At 43.1% G+C, this 21879-nt stretch overlaps 1 protein-coding gene across 2 annotated transcripts in view; it reads left to right on the top strand.

The window, feature by feature from the left end:
- The first annotated feature begins 249 nt into the window (after positions 1-249).
- The window catches only part of RASGRP1 (RAS guanyl releasing protein 1), a 73064-nt gene continuing 51434 nt past the window's right edge, over positions 250-21879 (top strand). Inside the window, exons 1-2 of one of the 2 annotated variants that reach the window (XM_045528005.1) lie at positions 250-297; positions 5316-5500. In XM_045528005.1, coding sequence (XP_045383961.1) covers positions 290-297; positions 5316-5500 — 193 coding nt within the window. In that variant the 5' untranslated portion in view covers positions 250-289. Of the gene's footprint in view, positions 298-816; positions 1035-5315; positions 5501-21879 lie in introns of those variants that run through there. The other variant, XM_045528001.1, reaches the window with a different exon arrangement.

Raw genomic sequence — 21879 nt, 5'->3', positions numbered from 1 at the left:
CTGCACCTAATCAACGTTAGCTATTGTTGCTATCAGCACTATCAGTTGAACAAGCGCCGGGTGGGCCGCCGCTCTGGGCCACGCACGCACCGACGCTGTAAGAAAGCCCTCCCCACCCCTCCTCCTCTCCACCTTTCCCCACGTCTCCCACACCCACCCACGCCGGGCAGCTGGGTCTCGCTCCGTATGGATCGCGCCTCCGGAGCGCACCTCCACACCGGCCGCCCTCCTCCAGGCGCAGTGCACACATCCACCGCCCGGTCTTGCAGGCTGCTACCCAGAGACCCAAATGCGCAGGTTAAGGCAACTCCACGACTGTTTACCAGTTGCTCACCCCGACTGCCTCTGCGCCCTGACATATACGGGAGAGGCCTGGGAGGGGACAAGGGGTCCTCGGGAGCCAGACTGAAATGCCCCGAGCAGCGGCGGCAGGGCGGGGTAGGGGGTCCAACGAGAGCCGCTAGCTGAAGCCCGTTTCCCGGGCTCCAGTGGAGGCGGCTGGGCTCACGGGTCCCCTGCAAGGCGGGGGCTTGGTGGGATGCAGGGCAGCTGCGAGCCTCCCCCCTCCCCGGGTCCCCGTGGACTCAATTATTTGGCCGTGCGAGGCCGACGCCAGGCAGGGGCGAAAAGAGAACTTGGAGAGGCGCGGGCTTCTGGGCACTACCGAGGAACGGGGGCAGGTCTCGGAGAAGAGCGCTAGAGCGCCGCACGCTTCCTCCCGCCGGTAACCTCGGCGTTTGTCAGGCGGCCCGAGCGGGCGAGTGTGAGGGCGTGCGCGCGCGCGAGTGCGCGGCGCGGGGGCGCGCTCACACAAAGTTTGTGCCTGCGGGTGCGCTCGTTCGGGCTCGCCCGGCTCGGAGAGCGGCGGGCGGGCGGCCGGGGGCGCCGAGGCCCGGGGCGGACGGGGCCGGCAGGCGGCGGCGGAGGCGATGCGCCGCGCCCCGCCGAGCCCGTCCCGCCGCGCTAGGTGAGCCGGCTCCAGGAGCGCGGGCTGCGGCCATGGGCACCCTGGGCAAGGCGAGAGAGGCTCCGCGGTGAGTAGGGGCGGCGGCGGCCCTGGGGAGCGCCACTTTCCTTTCTTGGGGAAGAGGCGAATGCACAGGCGTCCCCTTTCTCTCCCCCGGGAAATTGCCGGCCCGGCTGGGGGCGGCCGGGGCCCAGGGTCTCAGCTGAAGTCGGGTGAGACGGGCACGAAGGGCGACACGTCGGAGCGCGCGGCGCGCGGGGGCTGAGGGAGAGAGCTGGGGCTGCGGGGGCGGCAGGGTTCGCCCGCCGAGACCCGGGATCGCGAGGCCCGAAGCCCTTCACTGAGCCGGCGCCCGCCCGCCGACATCCTCCCCCGATCCTCGCCGCGGGCACCCGGGGCTCCCACTCCCCGACTTTCCGCGCCGCCCGAACCTGCCGGGGCGCGGGGCGCTGGCAGCGCCACCTGGCGCTCTCACCCGGCCCTGCCCAGGACGGCGGGCGGCGTTTGCGGCGAGCAAGCCGAGGTGGCACCGCTGGGTCGCCCGTTTCCAGACCCTTTGGTGAGCGAGCCACGTAACCTTCTGCGTGGGCACCTGCACTCCTCCCCTACCCCACTATGATTCTAGAGAGATGTTTTTGGAGTACTGGATGACAAATTGAAGGAAGAATGACAGTATGTCAAAAAGCCCTTGGCGGGAGAATGAAGCCTGGAAGGGCCAGGCGACTCTGAGTTTGTCGTCAAAGGACCAGAACCAGGCAACTGTCTGGACAATGGCTTGGCCTTGGCATATGGCTGGGCACTTCATAACCCCATTCACATAGACACTGATGTGACTGCGCCTACCCAGCCTGCGCGACCATACCCAGTAGGGACAGGAAGCTTTGCCATGCTGGACTTTCTGTATTTATAATCCCCCGAACTAAGGTTCTGGGTTCTTTATGCACTCCCCTCACCACCCCCCATGTATCCCCTGAGAGTCCACCACGGTACTTTGCACTATTTTGGGGGTGGGGAGGACAGAACTGTAAGGAATCCTCACTAGAAGCCAATAAAAGTCACCTCTCACTACAGAGAAAGTTGTGGAAGTTCCAAATCTCTCCCTCCATTTCATCTCTTACTCTTCTAGGCTGGATTTCATAAAAATCTCAGTCTAAAACCATGACCTCCACTGAGATACCTGTGCCTGCAGAGGATTTCCCCTAAACTAGTCCAGAGTTTGGCAGTCTCCTTCAGTACACCCTATGGGTCCTTGGTCACTTGTAGGCTCAGAAAGCACCTTCAAGTTAATTTGTTTCTCTCAGGGTTTTGGTTTTTTAATTCACAAGGAAACTGGCCAGGAAGCATTTGGCTACTATCCTTTAAAAATATGCCCTTGCAGACTGAGAGGCCATTGATTCTACGGATTGATGAAACACCCTTAGACCTGCCTATTGTAAAGCATTTTATAAATCTTTATCCACCTCCATTTCACCAGAAGAGACAGAGCAACCAGTCAAGAGACTGCACAGCAAGAGAGCTGAGATTCCTAGCTTACGGTGCAAATAAGCCCCGTCTTTGTAGACCTCTTAGGTTGCAGATTGGTTTTTAACACTTTCTCCTCTTCCAGGTTTCTCTTGCCAAAGCCCTCTGAGTCTCTCTAACCTCTATGCTTCCAAGATTACCTCTTGCACCCTTCCTTCTCTTTTTCCTTCCACAACTACTCCCTTCGAGTTCTTTCTTTATACTCTAGTCTCTTATAGTTCTGGTAAAAGAATCTACCTCCGAGAATCCCCTTATGAACCAAAGTGGTTTCCTTTACTGATGACAGTAGGAAACATTGCTAGCATTAGAGAACAGTGCAGGTTTATGAGTCCCAAATGGCCAATGCCACCAACCAAGAGAGAAAATGGAGTTTTCCTTAGATCTGCAGCCACCTCCTCAGCCCCAGCAGGCAGAGCTCTATCGGTAGACGCAGCCTCTTGTTACAGTTGTTTCTTCACCAGGGTCTACGGAGAAGTATTATGGAAGGCCTGGAAGAGACTTCTGCTATGAATGACTTTCTTTTCATTTTTTCCCTACTCTGCCTTTGGTGGCGGTCCGAATGGTGAACAGGCAGCAGCTGAGGCAGAAAGCTGACTAATCCCAATACTGGACAAGTAGTTCCAGGTTTAGAGCGTTATCAGTGATTCCAGGAAGAAAAAGGAGGCAAGCTGGGGAGCATGGCATAGGCTACAGGAGGCTGGCTTCTAGCAGGCCTCTGCACCAGGGGCCAGCCACGCTACCCTTCTGAGCCTGGACCTCCGTATCTATGGGTGAGGGGTTTGCAAAATAACCATAAAGTGTCCATTTAGCTCTGAGGACCTGGGGATGGTTCTGGGGACCTGCAAAAGGAGCAGGGGCTGAGAGTCAGCCTTTATGTTATCAGCTATGCTTTTGAAGGATTTCACTTTTGTTTTAAATTGAATTGACCTTTTTAGGCTCTCTGTGTTGGTCTACTTACTAATTCTGATGGTCTACTTACTAATTCCAGGCATGCTAAAAATTTATTAAATAAAGCCAGACAGGTACAAATTCCAGATCTAGCACATATGAATTGTATAACCTTGGCTATGTCATTTAGCCTTTTTTAGATTCTGTTTCAGTATCATGAAATGGAGATAACATCTTTCTGGGCTGTAAGCTTCAAAGACAGCGTAAATCCCCAGCATAGTGCCTGCCACAGTATAGGTACTGAATTCATGGTGGCCATTATTATTTTGTTTTCCAATTATTATTTTGTTCTCAGATACTGATCTGATTCTGGAGCTATCACAGGGTCTGGGTGAAAAATCAGTAATGGCCAGAAACTTGATTGAGTCCTGTGCCACCAACTTGATCTTTCAGGAATTACTGCCTTGAGTTAGCAGATGCCCAGTAGCCAGTTGTTGATTCAGTTTCGTTGGACCCACCCCAGGTCAGAATAGAGCCCAGCAGCAGACCAGCACCCTGGAGATAGCTTGAACTAGATCCTGAAGGGCCAGGGTGCACCTCCACGAGTCTGTGGGCATACCGAGTGGCCACACAGTTCTGTAGCACACTGTCTTTTAGCAGGCTGGTTTCCCAAACCCACATGTGCCTACGCTTTTATTTTGATCTTAGCACTTCTTCAGCCCCTTCTGGATAGAAGTTTTCCTAAACACTCCCCCTGGAACTGCTTCGCCTGCCTCTGAAAACATCACATTTCTTACCTTTGACACTCATAGGACACTTAAGATTTATATAGATAAATATATAAATTATGATATTATCTCAGTCTGATTCTTCAACTAGATTTTTACATTAAGGGACTTCTAGATAGCCTTTATATAACAAAAACAACTAACATTTTATAGTTTACAAAGTAATCTCAGTCTATCTCACTGTGGTCCCCTCTATCACAATGTCTTACTCATAGACATTGTGATCATAAGCACTTATTAGTCAATACCATTATATGTTTATCATAATATGTAGTGAACAGCTCAAGGTATAGATCTGAGGTATATTTCTTTTTTTCTTCTTTGCTAGGTCATGATAAAGCTAAATATGAGCGAATGATGGTCCATTGGACTCCTAAGCCATTTCCAGATCCAAACTTGTCTTTTTTTACATTTATTTCTGGAACAGAGCTCTCATAGCTCTGCTTTCTTTTTTAATCATTAAGGACCGAAGTAAGACTTGATAGAATAATGTTTAGTAATCAAGATGACTCATAATGATTACTTGTATTATCAATGATGAAAAACAGGATCTTAAAACCAACCAAGATTTATAAGAAAGGCAGGACTCACTTAAAATCTAAACACCACCACCATAACCCCTCACTGCCTGCACATGGGTCCTTAGTCTTTGACTTCTCCCCCAAGGTCCTTAAAGATGTTTCCAAGGCTGCCTGAGCTTGTGTAGGATCTGGGGTATTGCTCAAGATGAATGAAGTTAGCTGAAGATGAGACCAACTTAATTCTTAAGAACCAAGTCAGTGGCATAGCAGCTAAAGTAGAAAATTACTGCTAGGAGATAAAGACTGCCAAGATACAGTCTTGCCTCTGCCTTTTCCCTTAGGGAACTGGGAGATAGTGGGATGGAGCAATCCTAACACCGGGGTGAAGAGCCCTAGTTGCAACCCTGAAATCTCACCTTGTCATTTGCTGGGGACATGTCTCTTTAACAGCCAACCAGTCCATTTGATGGATATGCTAAGTGGGAGGGGTATGTCTTCTATCAGCCCGACTCCCAGGATTAATTGTCTTATCTCCATTCCCTTTCTCTCCAATCTGCTGTCAGAGTGTGGAGCTGCCAGTTTGTCCCCTAGCTGCTCTGCTTGCCCTCACTGCCTTTTCTCTTCCCCCAGGAAACCTTCCCATGGCTGCAGAGCTGCCCCTAAAGCAAGACTAGAGGTGAAGCCCCCCAACAGCCCCTGCCCCACCCATCCCAGCCTGGCCCAGATCACTCAGTTCCGAATGATGGTGTCTCTGGGACATTTAGCCAAAGGAGCCAGCCTGGACGATCTCATTGACAGCTGCATTCAATCTTTTGGTGAGTTGGCTAACTGCCTACATGCATAATAATTGCTATATTACTTTGTTCTTCCTTAAAAAGTGCTTTATAGAATAGCAACCTGGATTGTATTTTGGCTTTAAAAATAGCTTTTGAGCCTTTGAAATGTTGGAGACAGTCTGCAGAGCCTATGGCACATGACTATGTGGGTGTAATAGGTCGTGATGAGAAGTGCAATTTAAAGTGAGAAAAGTTACTGAGGAGAGTTTGCATTTCCATTTTTCTTAGGATGGAGGTTTTTCTCGTGATGAAAAAATATCATAAAATGATATTGTGCATCTGGTGCTTTGACGCTTTTCTGTTCTTACGTTCTTGGGGCACATACAGACTATGTTACTTGAGCAAATGTTATCAAACAGAAATTTGAATCATATGGAGAAATAAAGTCTCAGCAGTTCCCCTTACAATCGGAAGGTAGTTGTGGTGGAATAGGGAAGGACTGGGTAACTGGAAAATGTCTGTGCCCAGGAGATAGTGGTTCTAAACGTTGTGATGAAGGGTAGGGGGCTGGGAGGCCAGCGTGCAGCCACACACATTGTCGTGGGTTGCTCAGGCACCGCACTGTGTACTCACCTTGAAGGATGCACGGCTTAGTGCAGCCGACAAGCAATTATCTGAAAAGATTTCTTTAAAATGTTTAAGCACGTTTGATTGTTATTTGTGAAATAGTGATCAAAAAGCACTTACTTAATATTTGCTCCCTTCCAGAAAAGGAATGCTTAAAATGGATGGCTTTCAATGAAATCTTTGCATTCAAAGACTTCCAGCTTCAGGTTCCCAGTGTGCCGCTTTTTCTGTCCTCCCTCTCCTATTGTGACACCCTTGAGTCTCTGTGGCTCAGCTCATATACCCCAGCCCCCGAGCCTCCTGGGAAGCCAAGGGGAGGCTTAATCAGATCCCAGGCAGCACAAGATTAGATCTCAGAACTAGGGACTATTGGCTGGACATGTTTAGTGCTGGCTCAGACCTTATTTATAGAATTGGGAAACATTTGACATTTTAGGGATACGCATTTAGTACAATTTACTACATTGAACATTTTCAACTATTTCAACATTGGTTTAAAGTAATGGTTCTCAAACATTAGTGCATCAGAATCAGTGCATCAGAGGGTTTGTTTTTTGTTTTTTAAATAACACAGACTGCTGGGCCCCACCCCAGAGTTTCTGCTCCAGTAGGTCTGGGGTGGGGCCCAACAATTTGCAGTTCCCAGGTGATGCTGATGCAGCTGAGACAAAAAGCCCACTTTGAGGGTCACTGCTTTAAAGTGTTGTTTGTTGTAGACTTTTTAACTTGGAAAGAGGGAGAATTTTTGTTATTACTAGCTTAGTATTAAATTTTAATTAAATTTATCTACACTTTAATCTTTCAGTTACAGATGAATTTGGGCATAGAATGAATGGTTTTCTCTTTTAAAATAATCTCCTTAGAAAAGATACATGAAGGGGGGTACACTAGAAGACAGTGGGGACCAGGGGACGTGTGGCAGGTGAGGAGCCATTATTCATCATGTCCTTTACTGGCACCTAGTTCCTGACTTTAATAAACTGCAAAGGAACCGCAAAGTTCTTTTCACCTTTTTGTAGTCATATTTACTGGGCTTTTAGCAGGGCACTGTGACTATTTCATGACTAAGGATTTTTATTCTATTTCACTTTTGAAGAAAGTGGGATCAAAAATGTATTTGTCATATTATCTTTCTTCCCCTCATGCCAATAATACAGCTACTGGCTGAGTTCAGGACTGTTTTCCTTGCCTTCAAATAATCGTGGCATCCAACCTGAAAAATACATGACCGATTCTGAAGTCCTTTTCCAAAATAACCAAGCCTAATCCACTCCTCTCAACAAATTCTACAAGGGAAATGATACATTGTTTTCTGGATTATGTTGAACTGAAAAAAGTGCCTTAAAAATCCAAGAGCTCTAAAAATCCCATTGAGTCTTTTATCCACTATCAGGAAGCATTGATTACTCCCCTAGCTGCATCTGACACTGTGTGGGCAGTGCACAGGGAGAATTACAGTGACCAAACACCTCTCCCGTTAGAGCTGATATTTCATGAAAAATGCACTGTTCAGGAAAAAATATGTACAAAGGACAGGGCGATAATACACAAAGGAGTGCAGGAAGAATAAGTTTTTTATACCACGTAGAGTTTGAGTAAGTGTGCTTCACGGGTGAGGACGTAGACTAAGGGGAACAGCCTCCATTTGTTCACGTCCTTCTTGGGCCATGCAAATGCTGTGGGAAGTCAGTGAGGGAAGAGCTCTGGATTTTGTGCATTATGTACTGCAGTTTCTTGTCGCAGAATTTACAGGAAAGAGGCAAGAAAGAAAAGACACTGTCTGGAGGGAAAGGGAGGGAGAGAGCACATTTGGTCTGTGATTTTCACTCTCCGCTTGCTCTGTGGGCTTGGAGCTTGGGGCTGAGCTACAGAGGGGACGGAGCCGGGAGCAGCAGCAGAGCTTAGGACAGAGAAACCAAGGCAAAGGACACGCCTGTGCCTCTGTGGGTCTCCTTACGGGTGATCTGGGAATAAGACAGTGAGACTGATGGCTTCTCTTGAACTTTATCTCACTGGTTATTTGGTTTGTATGGAAAAGTGTTGGTTTTGATTAAAGCAATCTATCTTAGTTATTTTGATAATGAGTTAAGATGTCTTCTCATTTTAATACCTGTGAAAGAGAGGGAGACAATACACAAGTGTGGGGAAAAATTATTATTATTGGCACTCTCTTGCTTTAGACTCTGACTTCAACTACTCCCACCAACTTGAAAAAAAGAAGAAAAAAACTAGTTTGAAGATAAAGACTGGCTAATTGTTAATTTACTTTCTACTGCTTTCTCAACCTTTCTTGCTTTTAGGAGGTTTGAATTGGTTAAAGCTGTGCTGTCCAGTACAGTAGCCACTAGCCACATGTAGCTATTTTCATATTCATTTCAATTAATTAAGGTTAAATGTAAAATTTAATTCCTAAGCTTCACTCGCCATAGGTCAGGTGACCAATAAATAGCCACACGTGTTGGCTACTGCTGGACAGAGTAAATAGAGACTATTTCCATTGTTGTAGAAAGTCTGTTGGACAATGCTGGAGAGGGTTGATGATTGACTTGAAGGGGAAAAGCAATACATTCCAGAAAAGAGATTTTCTGGAAACTGGGGGATTTGCATTTTGCTAGCATTGCTAGGTAATAGCCTGAATATTGCTTAAAGCATCATGGGCATTCAGAAGTCTTTACTGATGGTTATCTCTTTAGCATTATTAACCACTAATTACCACCCACACTGTTCTCAGAAAAAGGACTTACTATGATGCTTTTAAGGACAGGTAGCCAGTATGTGCAAATTAAGGGTACTTTTGAAGCAAGCCTCCCAATGTCACATACAAGGTTACAGATCTGTCATTAGAAACTTAGAGCCTTGGGTCATAGTTCCTTGTTTTAACTGTGAAACAACCTCCTCCCACCTTCTGTTTTAATCAGAGGTCAGGCTTTACATTCTCAGCATATTATTGCTAGTTAATCCACTCTGCAGCTGAGCAATGAGGCAAATCATCACAACCTGTTACACGTGTCAGATGTATGCGAATCACACGCTCTGTTTCAGAGGTAGAAAAGACCTATGAGATCATCTGGGCATTTAAATTATTTTTCACTTTGTGAGAGGGCTGCCAGCATTTGGGGCTGAATGGAAGGCTTCCAGTGTCCAGATTCACAAAGCTCTTTCCTTGTCCTCCCCTCCATGCAAGACAACTTCTGATAGCATCATAAAGACAAGGCCCCTAAATGGGGCCTCTCAGCAAGTAGACCTCCTGGTGGGGTATTGGAATAAACTCAGCGTTTCATTTTACCTGTCAGTATAAAGGGAAGTGCATTCTATTATATTTATGGAGTATCTTTTATTTCTTGGAGTTCTATTTGTATTGATTTCTTTAATGCTCAAACAACTCTGTAATAGGCAGGTCAGGTATTATTATCTCCTTAGAACAAACAAGAATAAATCGAGACTCTGGGAATTGAAACAACTTGCCTCGTGGTCCCAGTCTTAAGGCAAAACATGCTGCTCATATTTCCCTTCCTCTGCCCCTAGCAACCTGAGCTGGGGCAAGCTCAGACCCCTCCCCTAAGACAGGCCTTCCTGTGCTCAGGAGAGACCTGTGTGCCACATAAGACAGGCCTGCACCCTGTGCCCACCCTTCTGCAGGCCTGGCCTCCCCCAGATTAGAAATTAAACTCCATGTGTAAGAAATATGTTTTGGATTCCGTCTGTATACCAGGCATCTGCCTGAAGTTCTCCGTTGAGCAAAGTATGAATCAATGGATTACTGTGTGCATTGTACTCTTTCTATCCAAGGACCTCCTGAACTAGAAATACCCCCAAAATAATAGGTATGTTTTCTGCAGCATGGAATAGTTGGATGTTAAAAGCGTTACAGCTAATAAGGTAAAACGCTACATCTGTTTTTAAAATTGGAGCCAAGGAAGGCAAACACACACTTGTTGGGACCACAGTTCCCTCTGTGGGAAAGGAAAGATTAGGTATCTCTTACCACTCTGCAACTTAGTCTGCGCACCAAAGCAAGGTACCCAGAGGCGACAGGAGCACAAGACCGGAGGCCAAGGTCCATGACATCAATGGGTATGTAGACCCAACAACAGGCAGCTCCAAGGAACAAAGTCACGTGTAGTGTCAGGAAGGGGCCTGAAGCCTTAGCCACTGATGACAGGTGCTATGTGAAGAAGAACTCAGCTGTCCCAGAAGCCTCCTCAGTGGAACCTTCAGTCACTGTGAGTCATGACCACAAGGTTTCATATGTAAAGGATGGTCTTTGGGGCACCCACATTCTACGGGCTTCTAGGCATCAGAGCAGCTCCCAGGTATTCTCAGCCCTCTAGGATGAATTAGCATTATATGATTGGATGCTATTTATTCTGAGGAGCTCTCTGCTGCATCTTTGACAGGCTGGCGTCACCCTGTGCCCCTGGCTGGTGCGTCTATTCCACGAGCATGAGTTTCCGTGACTGCCAGGCCTGAGAAAGGAGGAGATGGGAAATCCCCTTGCCTCTCGTCTCTACTGTCCTGCGTGGTGCTGTTAATAGCAGCCCTCCCTCTGTGGAGAACAGAGACAGTCTTAAAAATGCTTATGCATAAGTTAGACAATGTCTCAGGAATTCTCAGCATTTTAGTTTGGTTAATCCATCCGGAGAGGTGAGTTTTACTGCTTAGAGAAAGAGACAGAAAGACAGACAGTGGACGAGCACTTGCTTACCATGGCTCTGCAGGGTCCTGAGTCTTTACCTAAATTGACCCACTTAATCTTCCCAACAAGCCTGCAAGTTGGATATTATTTGGCTCTTTTAACTAATTAGGGAATTGAAGCTCAGGGAAGTTAAATGACCTGTGCAAAACAGTCCATCTCTTTAGGGAGAGAGCCGCTGAGATATGAACTCTGGTCAGTTTTTCTCTGAGGCTCATGTTCTCTTCCTGCTACAGGAAAGATTCTCCAACTGTACCATGAGGAATAATCATCAGGGCAGTGTATTAGACATTCAGATTCCTAATAGTCAAACCTAGAGATTTTTATTCAGCCAGCAGTCACTGTGGTTTTGTTGGAGGTGACCCATGAACTAGTTTTGAGAAATCCTGTCCTATAGCGCACTTGTTTCCTGAACATCCCAGAGCATGTTCTCAGGCTTTCTAGGAAAACATAGAAAACATGAAGGGCACAAATCTCAGGAGAAGCAATAGAGCATTAGAGTTTTCCAGCTTTCTGAACTAGGAAGGCACATGGTGAGGCCAGCCTCTTGGAGATCCCTAAAGTAATTCCGCCAGGTCTAATTAGAGAGAGGCTCTACCTGTGGGCAGGTTTGAAACCCTGGGACTGCTTCTATCAGATTTTCCTGCATTTCCCTTGCTTCTCACTTTTGTAGAGAGTAAACCCTCTACAAAACTTGTAGCCTATCTATCTTTTGCCATGGAATCAAAAAGAACATGGATGTTTGTTATAACTACGATTGGATTCTTTGCACTCCAAGGCAACCTTCCTAGTGTGCATTTCCACCTTTAGGCAACACTCCTGTTTCCTGTGGTGCTGTGCGTGCTTGCTCCTTCACTTACGCCCATCCCCCGTGGGTCAGAGGCCTACAAGTAGTGGCTCAGCTAGGGAGGAACTGGAGCAGTGCTTCGCCTGAGTACTCATCCAAAAGTGACACTTTGCCAACAGATTCTTTCGGACAGCATGTTGGCATAAAGGTTATTAAGTCTGTGATGAAAACACATTAGGAAACGGTGTGAAAGCAAAAACAGTCTGTTTGATAATTGACAGAAACAGCAGTGGCTGGGCCCTGAGACCTCTGGAGAAGGTCATCTAAAGTGCAGACCTACACGTTCCCTCCTGATGTTAGAACCTGTCCACTTCTGCCTGGAGCAGTTACAACGGCTAGACTTTGTGCCTTGTTCTGCAGTTACGGTGACATTGGGCTGCAGCCTCGTTGGGTTTGCCCTAGAGTGGTTGGGAGGGAAAGAACTGGGCAAGAGCAAGAGTGTAAGCAGGGCCAGCTGCGTGGGCACACCGCCTGTGAACATGCCTGCACCCCACACTTGGTTTAATGCTGTTACAGTCTTGAAATTTTTAATTTTTGATCGTGGGGTACCCCCATTTTTCATTGCACTGGGTCCCACCAACTGTGTAGTAAGTGGTGGGCATAAGAGTCACAAGACCAGAAGGCGAAAGTAATTTGCCATGTGCTAAAGATACACAGAATGGTATGATTTTGTGTCTGTTTTTTTCTTTATAGAGAGAGAAAATTGTGAAAAAAAAATAGTTTCATTATCTCCTAGCAGTGGTGTGCTGGACTGGTTAATACCAACTCATAAGGGCAGATTGTTACATTTTCAGGAATTTTGTAAGCCTATTATTATTAAATGCAGCCATAATTAAAAATTAAATACACTTACAATTAAATTATATTAAAAACAAAAGTATGAAATACTCAAAACTCATCAGTTCCTAATACATTATCACATTTTACTATTATCTTTGCTTTTGAGACCATATCTGTTTTATAACCATATCTATGTGGTATAAATGCTATATAATGGTATACTACTGTGCATCTTTCCCCAGCTCTGTGTTCAGTGAAGTCAGGCTAGTAGCTTGACACTGCCTGGGTTGGGAGTATTTATACTGTGGAAATCAACAAACACTACTAATCATGGCTCCTTCTTTAATCCCACCACTGGAGAGCCCATTGTTAAAATTTACCAGCACTCCACTCTCTCTGGGATACCGAGGATGCTTCCATAACAAAGTGTTAAGGTGGGAAGGGAACCTAGAAACTTGGGAATTTTATATCACCTAATTGGGCAAAAGCAATAATTCTGCCATTGTTTTGCTTCTTTCACCTACGTATCTTATAAAACAAATTCTCCATGTATTCTTCAAAGAAAAGGAACAATATACCTTAGAGATAAATATCGCTGAGGTTGAGAAGTTTTCTTAAAGTGACAATGGAGCTTAAAAACTAAAACAAACTAAAACTGAAAGATTCTCATTCTGGAGTCAAAGTTATCATTGTGGGTTTTTATTGCTTTAATTCACTTCTAAGATTAAATCATCCCTTGTTTCTGACCAACCAAACCTCAATTTTGTGCACTTTTGTTCTTCATGTATTATATACTGTCTGTATTTGTTTCTGATTCCATCTGTTTAATCATTTGCCTTCATTTCCCACTACATGGTAATAGGCACTATTAAAGCATAAACCAAGCTTTTGTTGAATGTGTTTTCGTAAGTGTGTTTGCTAACCATATTACCAATTTTATGAACTGCCTGTTCATATCCTTTGCCTTTTTATCACTTGCGGCTTAATGCTTTTATTATTAGAGGTTGGCAAAAGCTTTTTAAATAAAAACCTGTTAACTCTTTGAATATCATTTGCCACAGATATTTTTTTTCCTATTCCCATTTCCATTTTTATGTTGGTTTTAGTATTGTATAGAAATTTTACATTTTCATGTAGTTAAATTTGTCCATGTTTCCTTTTTTTTTAAGAAATCTGTTATTCTAAATTTTAAAAATATCCCTATTCCAAAGATTTGGGGACTATTCCATTGTCATTTTAATCAAAGTTTTATTAAATCCAGTGTATAATTCCATAGCATACACTGTTGTGGGTGATCAGTAAAAGTTTGTCAATCAGTTATTGCTGGAGAAAAAGAAGCCTTCAGTTTTGTTTCTGAGATTGTCACTGGCTTAAACCATAGGGCTTGGATAGTTCTACCTTGTAATTCAGAGCCTCAGTTTCCCCTCATTGTGATACTGTTGAAATGATTTCTGAGACTAAAAATGTCCAGTAGAAGATGTAGTGAGGGCTAAATCATGACATTTTATTTATTTATTTATTTTTTTGAGACAGAGTCTCGCTCTGTTGCCTGGGCTAGAGTGCCATGGCATCAGCCTAGCTCACAGCAACCTCAAACTCCTGGGCTAAAGTAATCCTTCTGCCTCAGCCTCCCGAGTAGCTGGGACTACAGGCATGCGCCACCATGCCCAGCTAATTTTTTCTATATATATTTTCAGTTGTCCAGATAATTTCTTTCTATTTTTAGTAGAGACGAGGGTCTCGCTCTTGCTCAGGCTGGTCTTGAACTCCTGACCTCAAGCGATACTCCCGCCTCTGCCTCCCAGAGTGCTAGGATTACAGGCGTGAGCCACCGCGCTTGAACGTGAACTTGAAGAAAGTCCTTCAGGAATTTGTATATTTAAAGGTGGGTGCTTTTGATCTGTTTAAAGAGGCAATATCCTTAGGGTGGAGTCTTAGAAACCCAACCAAGTTTAAATCCATTTTTTCTAAATTATTTAATATAGACTGGACTGTATATTATTCTTACATAGGCTTTTTTCATTGTGGTAAAATATATATAATGTAAAATCAACCACTTACATAAACTTTTAAAATATTTTAGTAATAGCTAACTTCTGAGTATTTACTATGAACAACAGTGTTTGTTACTGTATTATATACATATTCTCATTTAATTCCCAGTATTTTATAAGTTTTTATATTTATACAGATTTAAGTGTAACTCAGCTGTCATACTTACTTTTTAAATTTAAATAACTTTTAAAATTATTCTTGTTCACTATCGAACACTTAGAAAATACACTAGAAAAAGAAGAAAACTACAGTCACCCATTCTATCACCAAGAACAAGATAAGCATTATCAACACTCTTGGGTGTATCTTTCTATAATCACATTAACTTTTTGAAAATAGATTCACTATAATTAACTCTGCTTTCCATAATTTACATTCAAACAATTAAGAACTTGAAATCAACATTAGTATCTATGAAAAGGTATGCTAGCACACAAGGTTGCTATTCTACCCTAAAATTGATTTGAAAATAATTCTGGCATAATCCCTTCAAATAGCGGACATAAAAGGCAAGGTTGCTTGGCAACTGAAATGATGCTAATAAGGAATTAAAGGCATTACAAGGAAATAAGAGTACTCAGATCTTTCCAATGCTAAATGCTAATTACAATAACTAGCTGATTCTAGTTGTAGTAAATGAAGAAAACAAAAAAAATTTCCACTAACTTAAAATTCTAGGGGTGAGCTTTCTTTTTCTGTGTATAACGAAAGTGAGATGGGGTTTGTTGAAGAGAAGCTTTCTAAGAGAATCTTAAGAAATAGCAACTGGGGTGAGGCACATAGCAGAAATGCAAAGATACCATAATTTGGTACCTATGGGATCCTTCTGAGGCATAGAAGAGATGGTGGGCAGTGGTGTGGGGAGGGGCCATGTTGTCTACTTTGTTTTTTTCCAGAGAGTGGTCAAAGGCCCTGGGGAGATTGCTGGTTCTTACGAGAATCTTCAAGCAGAAGATGCTGCCAGGGTGGAGATTAACTAGGAGGGACACCAGTGATGAATTGAAATGGACAAAAGGGGTAGAGACTAGAGGGGAAAGAGGGAAGCAGAGATTGTCAGTTTTGTAGTGGAGAATAGAATGCAATAACCAGAGTAGTAAGACAGTCATGGAGGAAGCCTTGTGAGAACTCATAAAAAATAAATCCTTAAGCCAGAAAGTGAGAATTTCTGGGTGGAGGAGCAAATGGAACTATGTCTTCCCTTCTCTGATCTATATGAACCATGGTCTAGGACTCGGTTTTGTAATCCAGCGAACAGGTAAAGGGGAACCCAGGGCATTTAGGAAGCCAAGAAACATCCCAGTTATCATTTATGAGTCTATCTTGTTAGAATGTAGTTACAGACTATAGAACATGCTAAAATCTGATGAACGGTTGGTTAGTCATTTTGGTTAATTTTGCATTTAATGCCAAATGCATAGGGGCTTTTTCACATTCCCTTCCCTTCTTCCCAGTTCATTAGCATCATAGATTCCAGGTTTGCTCCATCCAAACCTGCCTCGGTGGGTTCACCATTTACCTCCAATCCTAGGGAGTTCAGGCCAGACTCTGAGTTATTCCAGCTTCTGATTTGCTGCTTCCCAGAAGATAGTCCTAGGACCCACGCTGTTGGCCACTGGATGCTTGTCTTCAGTTATTGCCAAGGATGAGTGCTTGGTTTCAGCAATTGACTCTGGGGTTCACCTGACTGGCCCTGCTTTGAACCCCAAAGGAAAAGCTCCTTATGCTTACTATTCCTGTGGTCCCCACACCTCTCTGTCCCCAGTGGCGTAGAGTTCCATTACCTTGTCAGCAACCACCAGTGTCTACCTGAGATGGACTAAGCTCCAGCTAACTAAGAAAGTGCCCCCTCAAAATTATAAGGAAAAAAATAGAGGAGAATCCTCTGGATTAAAAGAGACTTAAGAGACATTTCAACCAGTCATAGTGGGTGAACCTTCCTTTTAAAAATTATATGTGTGTGTATATACACATACACTCATATAATTGTATACATTTGGAAATTTGGACACTGGATATTTGATGATATTAAGAAATTACAAGGCTGGGCGCGGTGGCTCACGCCTGTAATCCTAGCACTCTGGGAGGCCGAGGCGGGTGGATCGCTCGAGGTCAGGAGTTTGAGACCAGCCTGAGCAAGAGCGAGACCTCGTCTCTACTAAAAATAGAAAGAAATTATATGGCCAACTAAAAATCTATATAGAAAAAATTAGCCAGGCATAGTGGCGCATGCCTGTAGTCCCAGCTACTCGGGAGGCTGAGGCAGTAGGATCACTTAAGCCCAGGAGTCTGAGGTTGCTGTGAGCTAGGCTGATGCCAGGGCACTCATTCTAGCCTGGGCAACAAAGCGAGACTCTGTCTCGAAAAAAAAAAAAGAAATTACTGTTGTTTTTTTTTTTTTAGTTAGCAGTGCATTGGTTTGTTTTTTTCTTATTTTTAAAAATACATACTGAAATAGTTACTGATGAAGTATCATGTTTGAGGTTTGCTTTAAAATAATACAGGAGGGGAAATGAGTGGGGTGGAGATGGGTCACGGTCAGCCTTATGCTGATCATCTCATTGCAGTCGGGTGAGTGCACGGAGGTTCCTCACATTGTTTTGCTTGCTGTGGTATATGCTTAAAATTTTCCATAATAAAATGTTAAAAACAAAAGTGTTGTCAAAACTAAGAAAAATAGATGATTGAGAACTGCAAAACAATCAAAGGAATCTATTGCTCTAATTTTCTTGAATGGCAAAATAGAGTGACTATGTTTTAAAGAGGGGAAAGGCAAGAATGAAAACAGGTAGTTCAGTTGCACACCATGGAAATACCTTATTCGTGTCTTGTGCTTGACATCCCATGTCACAGCCAGCCCATTCCCCACTCAACACTGAGTTGTTGAATTCCTGGGTATCCAAAAGGACAAGAAAATAAAATGGAAACTTCAGTGTTCCATCCTACTGTCAGAGGTGGGAGTTAGAGTTAAGTGAGTGAAGGAACAGTGATGCTCTCCTCCCCACCCTGTCCCCCCACCCCCACACACCTCCTTTTGAGCAGGGAAATGCCATGGCCATGGCACAGACGGATTTCAGCAGGAAGCCATGGGAGGGCACATAGCATTGTGGTCTTGGGAATGCAAAACCGACTCTGCCATTTACCAAATGTTGGCCTTAGGCATGTTATTTTACTGAAGTTTTCTCATCAGCAAGACGAAGAATAATGGTGAAAAGTTTTAAAGGTTGTTTTAGTTTGGGTGAAAATTGAATAAGATTGTCTTAGTTTGGGTTTTCCCCAGAAGCAGATCCTGAGACAAGGGGTTTTGAGTACAAATAGTTTGCAATGGAAGATGATCCTAGGAAAAACTAGTAAGGGAGTAGGGAAGGCAGCTCATAAAGACTACATTATCAAGTTAACTACTCTAGCAGTTAGGATAGAAGACTCCTCAGAACTAGAAGTCTTACCCAAGGGAAAGGAGCTGGGGTACTTATTAATATATGGCAAGTCCTGTCAGTCATTGGTTGAGAGCTGCTTCTAGAGGGTATTAATTCTCTAGTACTCATGGTCTGCCTTGCACACAGGTGGAAGTATGAAAGGCCTCCAGAAAATTCTCAAGCAGGTGGAAGTTGAGTTGGCTTACACTGTGATGGTAAGGTGTGCAAGTATGTGGCTGGGAACTGCCAGTCTCTGCTGTAAAGTCAAAAAGCAAATGCTCATTAGATAGGCAAATGTAGGCTACATACAAATCCAGATAAACAGATTTGAAACTGGTTAATAGTCAAACTCAAAGTGTATACATACAGATACGAGTATGGACAGATGTCATTCTGCAGGTATCACCATTTATGAGTGGCTCTGGACATTTTTACCAAATTTAAACACAATCTATGTTTTTGTTAGACACACTGCTGGGAATAGCAAGCATATTAGATAATTATCAAAATTCAGGAAGATGAATAATATAAAACAATGAACTTAAATAGGACCTCAGTAAAAGTAAACAAAATTTTGCACTTAAGTTTAAAAATATTGTTTCCTATATGTTCTGGATGGAGGAAAAACTGGATTCATTGTATTTTTAATAGTTCTTGTGAAAAATATCAAGGGATTTTAGTAGACTGTAAATTCAATATGAGCCAATAGTGTCATGTGTATTCTCAAAAAGTTAAAATAATCTGAGATTGCATCAATATAAATAGATTTGCTGTGTTAAGGGTGTAACGTCCCCATTCCATTCTGAGGTCCAGCCTTAATTCTTATACATAGTAACTTTGTGCTCTTAGGAAGTTTCTGAATATTTCTAAGACTCGCTTCTCATCAACATGAAAGTTCGTAAATATTTCCCTGGATTGTTGTGAAGTAGGTATTTAACTAGAAAGAACTGGCCAGGCACGGTGGCTTATGCCTCTCAATCCGAATGCTTTGGAAGGCTGAGGCAGGAGGATCGTTTGAGACCAGCCTGGGGAACACAGTGAGACCCCCATCTCTACAAAAAATTTTAAAAGTCAGCCAGGCATGGTGGCACATGCCTGTAGTCCTGGCTACCTGGGAGGCTAAGGCAGAAGGATTGCTTGAGGCTGGGAGTTCAAGGTTGAACTGAGCTATCATTGTGCCACTGAACTCTAGCCTAAGTGACAGAATGAGACCCTGTCTCTAAAAATAAAAAAAAGAATTTATGTAAAATATTATCATAATTTCATTACATAGTAGATACTCAAAAATGATACCGATCATTATTAGTATAAACTTGATGAATGTTAGTGTATCACCCCCTCAGGTTAATAATGTAATTTGTCATAGAATCCAAAATCACATCCTAGAGATACAAAATGATTGGAATGGCTGTGTGAAAAAAATTACCAGGATGTTGTCATAATAGACATAAGCATGTATGAGACTAGAAAGTAGTGTTATAATTTAAATATTTACATGAATTCGAGCTATATTAATTTAGTGTTCAGTAAATAGGACCCAAAAAGGCTCTCATTTTTCAGAGTATTAATCAGAACAATGACAGAAATCCAACATAGACTATCTTTTGAAATTTATTAGAAAGAATATGAAGTATTTCATATTACTAAAACACAGGAATAGTACAGGCTGCCTGTAGGCCTTGGGTACATCTGAAATTATGGAATAGAATAGGATCAGGGGACTCCAGCATGTATTCGTTCTGTGCGTGCACATGTGTGCGTGTGTGTGTGTGTGTGTGTGTGTGTCTATGTTTATCTCTTCTTTCTCTGACTTGTTTCTCTGCTTCTGAGCTAATCATTCTCTTACACTGAAGATGTGTTCCCTCCATAGGTAGGACACATGGCACTAGCAGCTGAAAATCATGCATCTCTTACCATTAGAGATTTAATATTTTTTCCCTCAAGTTCAATAAAAAACAGCCAGGGAAAAATGTTAATGGATTCACATTGGGCCAAGTGGCTACTTCTTGAGTCAATCAACTGTGGTCACAGGAGTGGCGTCATTTAGTAATGCAGCATTTCTCTCCAGAAGCATGATTGAATCTGGGGAAGGAACACTTCCCAAAGGAAGGCTGATATGCTGGGCACACAAAGCAGTATCTGCCTATTGTTACACCAAGATCTGACCAGACACTAGAGTGCAGCGTGTTATTAGATTCAGGTTTAGTCTCTGGGTTTTATGATGGGAATGGAAAGGCTAGAGAGAGTGCAGAAGATATAAATAGTTAAGAAATGATGTAGAAATAAAATCTATGAGGATATAAGATGACAACAAGTGGCTTTTTCTTTCTTCTTTGTCTTCATAGTGTTAATTATATATGTGTGCCTTGATAGTGTTAAGCATAGAAGAGCTAGTATGAGTTATTTACCTCTAAGAGGACATATAAAGAGTACATGGATTTAAATTCAGCAAAGAACTGGGACTTCCCATTTTTAAAGGTATTAAGAACAGGAACTTCCAAAACAGGAACTTCCATTTCTGACCATAGTGGAATATTGGCTATTAGAATTATTTTCCTGTTGTAAACAGCTATAAAACCGGACAAAATATGTGAAGCAACTATTTTCAGGTATTGGAAAACAAGACAGACTTATGATTGTGGATTAAAGCAAAAAGATATGAGGTGAACTCAAAACTCATGTTGGCTTTTTGCCTAGGAGCACTTTATAAATCATGGTATAGGAAACTGGAGCCCAGAGTGCAGCCTCTTGCCTTGCAGAATGTTTTAGTTTATTTTCTACTACTATAAGAGAATGTCACAGACTGGGCAATTTATGAAAAGATTTAGTTGGCTGTGGAGCCTCAGTGGTTCTGGAGGCTGGGAAGTCCAAGGTGGAGGGGCCACATCTGGTCCAGGCCTTCTTGCTGCACCATAACATGGCAGAAGGCATCATATGGAGAGAGTGAGAGCTCAAAATACAGAGAGAAAAAGGGGGGCAATCTCCCTAAATAACTAACCCATTCCCAAGATAATGGCATTAATCTATTCATGCGGGTGAAGCCCTTATGATCTAATCACCTCTCAAAGGCCCCATTCTCTTAATACTATTACAATGGCAATTAAATTTCAACATGAGTTTTGGAGGGGACATTCAAACCAAAGCACAGAGAGAACAGAATTTGTGTTCGGGGTTTCTGAGACTAAAGTATGCATGAATATGGTGTGAGACTCTATGACACCAAAAATTTACTGGTCATCTGTGAGTCAAAGGACATCTCGTGGTCTGGGAAATACTGCCATTCCAACCAGCCAGAGTGGACAGACATAACACTTTGAGCATTTAGGTGGAATGTGAAAAAGGCGACAGTGTAGGAGTTGGGCTATTCTAGCCCTAGAATAAGAGCTACTCTTGACTCTAACAAAGCCTAAATCTAAGCCGTGATCAATCTAAGGCTCCCATAGATTAAATGCCTCTATAAAGCAACATGATCCAGATTCTCAGTATTGCATCCACAATGTCCAGCATGTAATAAAAAATTACAAGGCAGAAAAAGAACTAGGAAAATGTGACCCATAACTAGAATGAAAAAGGTCAATAGAACTGAACTCAGAGATGATACAAATGTTGGAACTAGTAGAAAGAATTTAAAACAGCTATTACAAATAAATATGTTCGAAGATTTAAAGTAGGTTGAATAGATGAGTAACTTTGACAGAAATGGAAACAATAAAAAGGATCAAATGGAATTCCCGAACTGAAAAATAAAGAAAAATTCACTAGATGGGCTTAATACTGCATTGTCTGCTATTAAAAAACCAAAAAAAAAAAAAAAAAACAAAACAAAAGAAGACTAGAGTTTCAGATGTTGTAACCAGAGTTTATATGGAAAGGAAAGGACCTGGGATAGCCAAAACAATCTTGAAAAAATGAAGTTGGAAAATTTATACTACCTTGTTTCAAGACTTACTATAAAGCTAAAGTAATGTCTGTGTGGTATACACATAAGGATAGACAAATATAT

The sequence above is a fragment of the Lemur catta genome, chromosome 1 (assembly GCF_020740605.2).
Source record: "Lemur catta isolate mLemCat1 chromosome 1, mLemCat1.pri, whole genome shotgun sequence".
NCBI classification, from domain to species: Eukaryota; Metazoa; Chordata; class Mammalia; order Primates; family Lemuridae; genus Lemur; species Lemur catta.
Note: the sequence above shows the minus strand (reverse complement) of the source record. Positions and strands in the feature narration are given on the sequence as shown.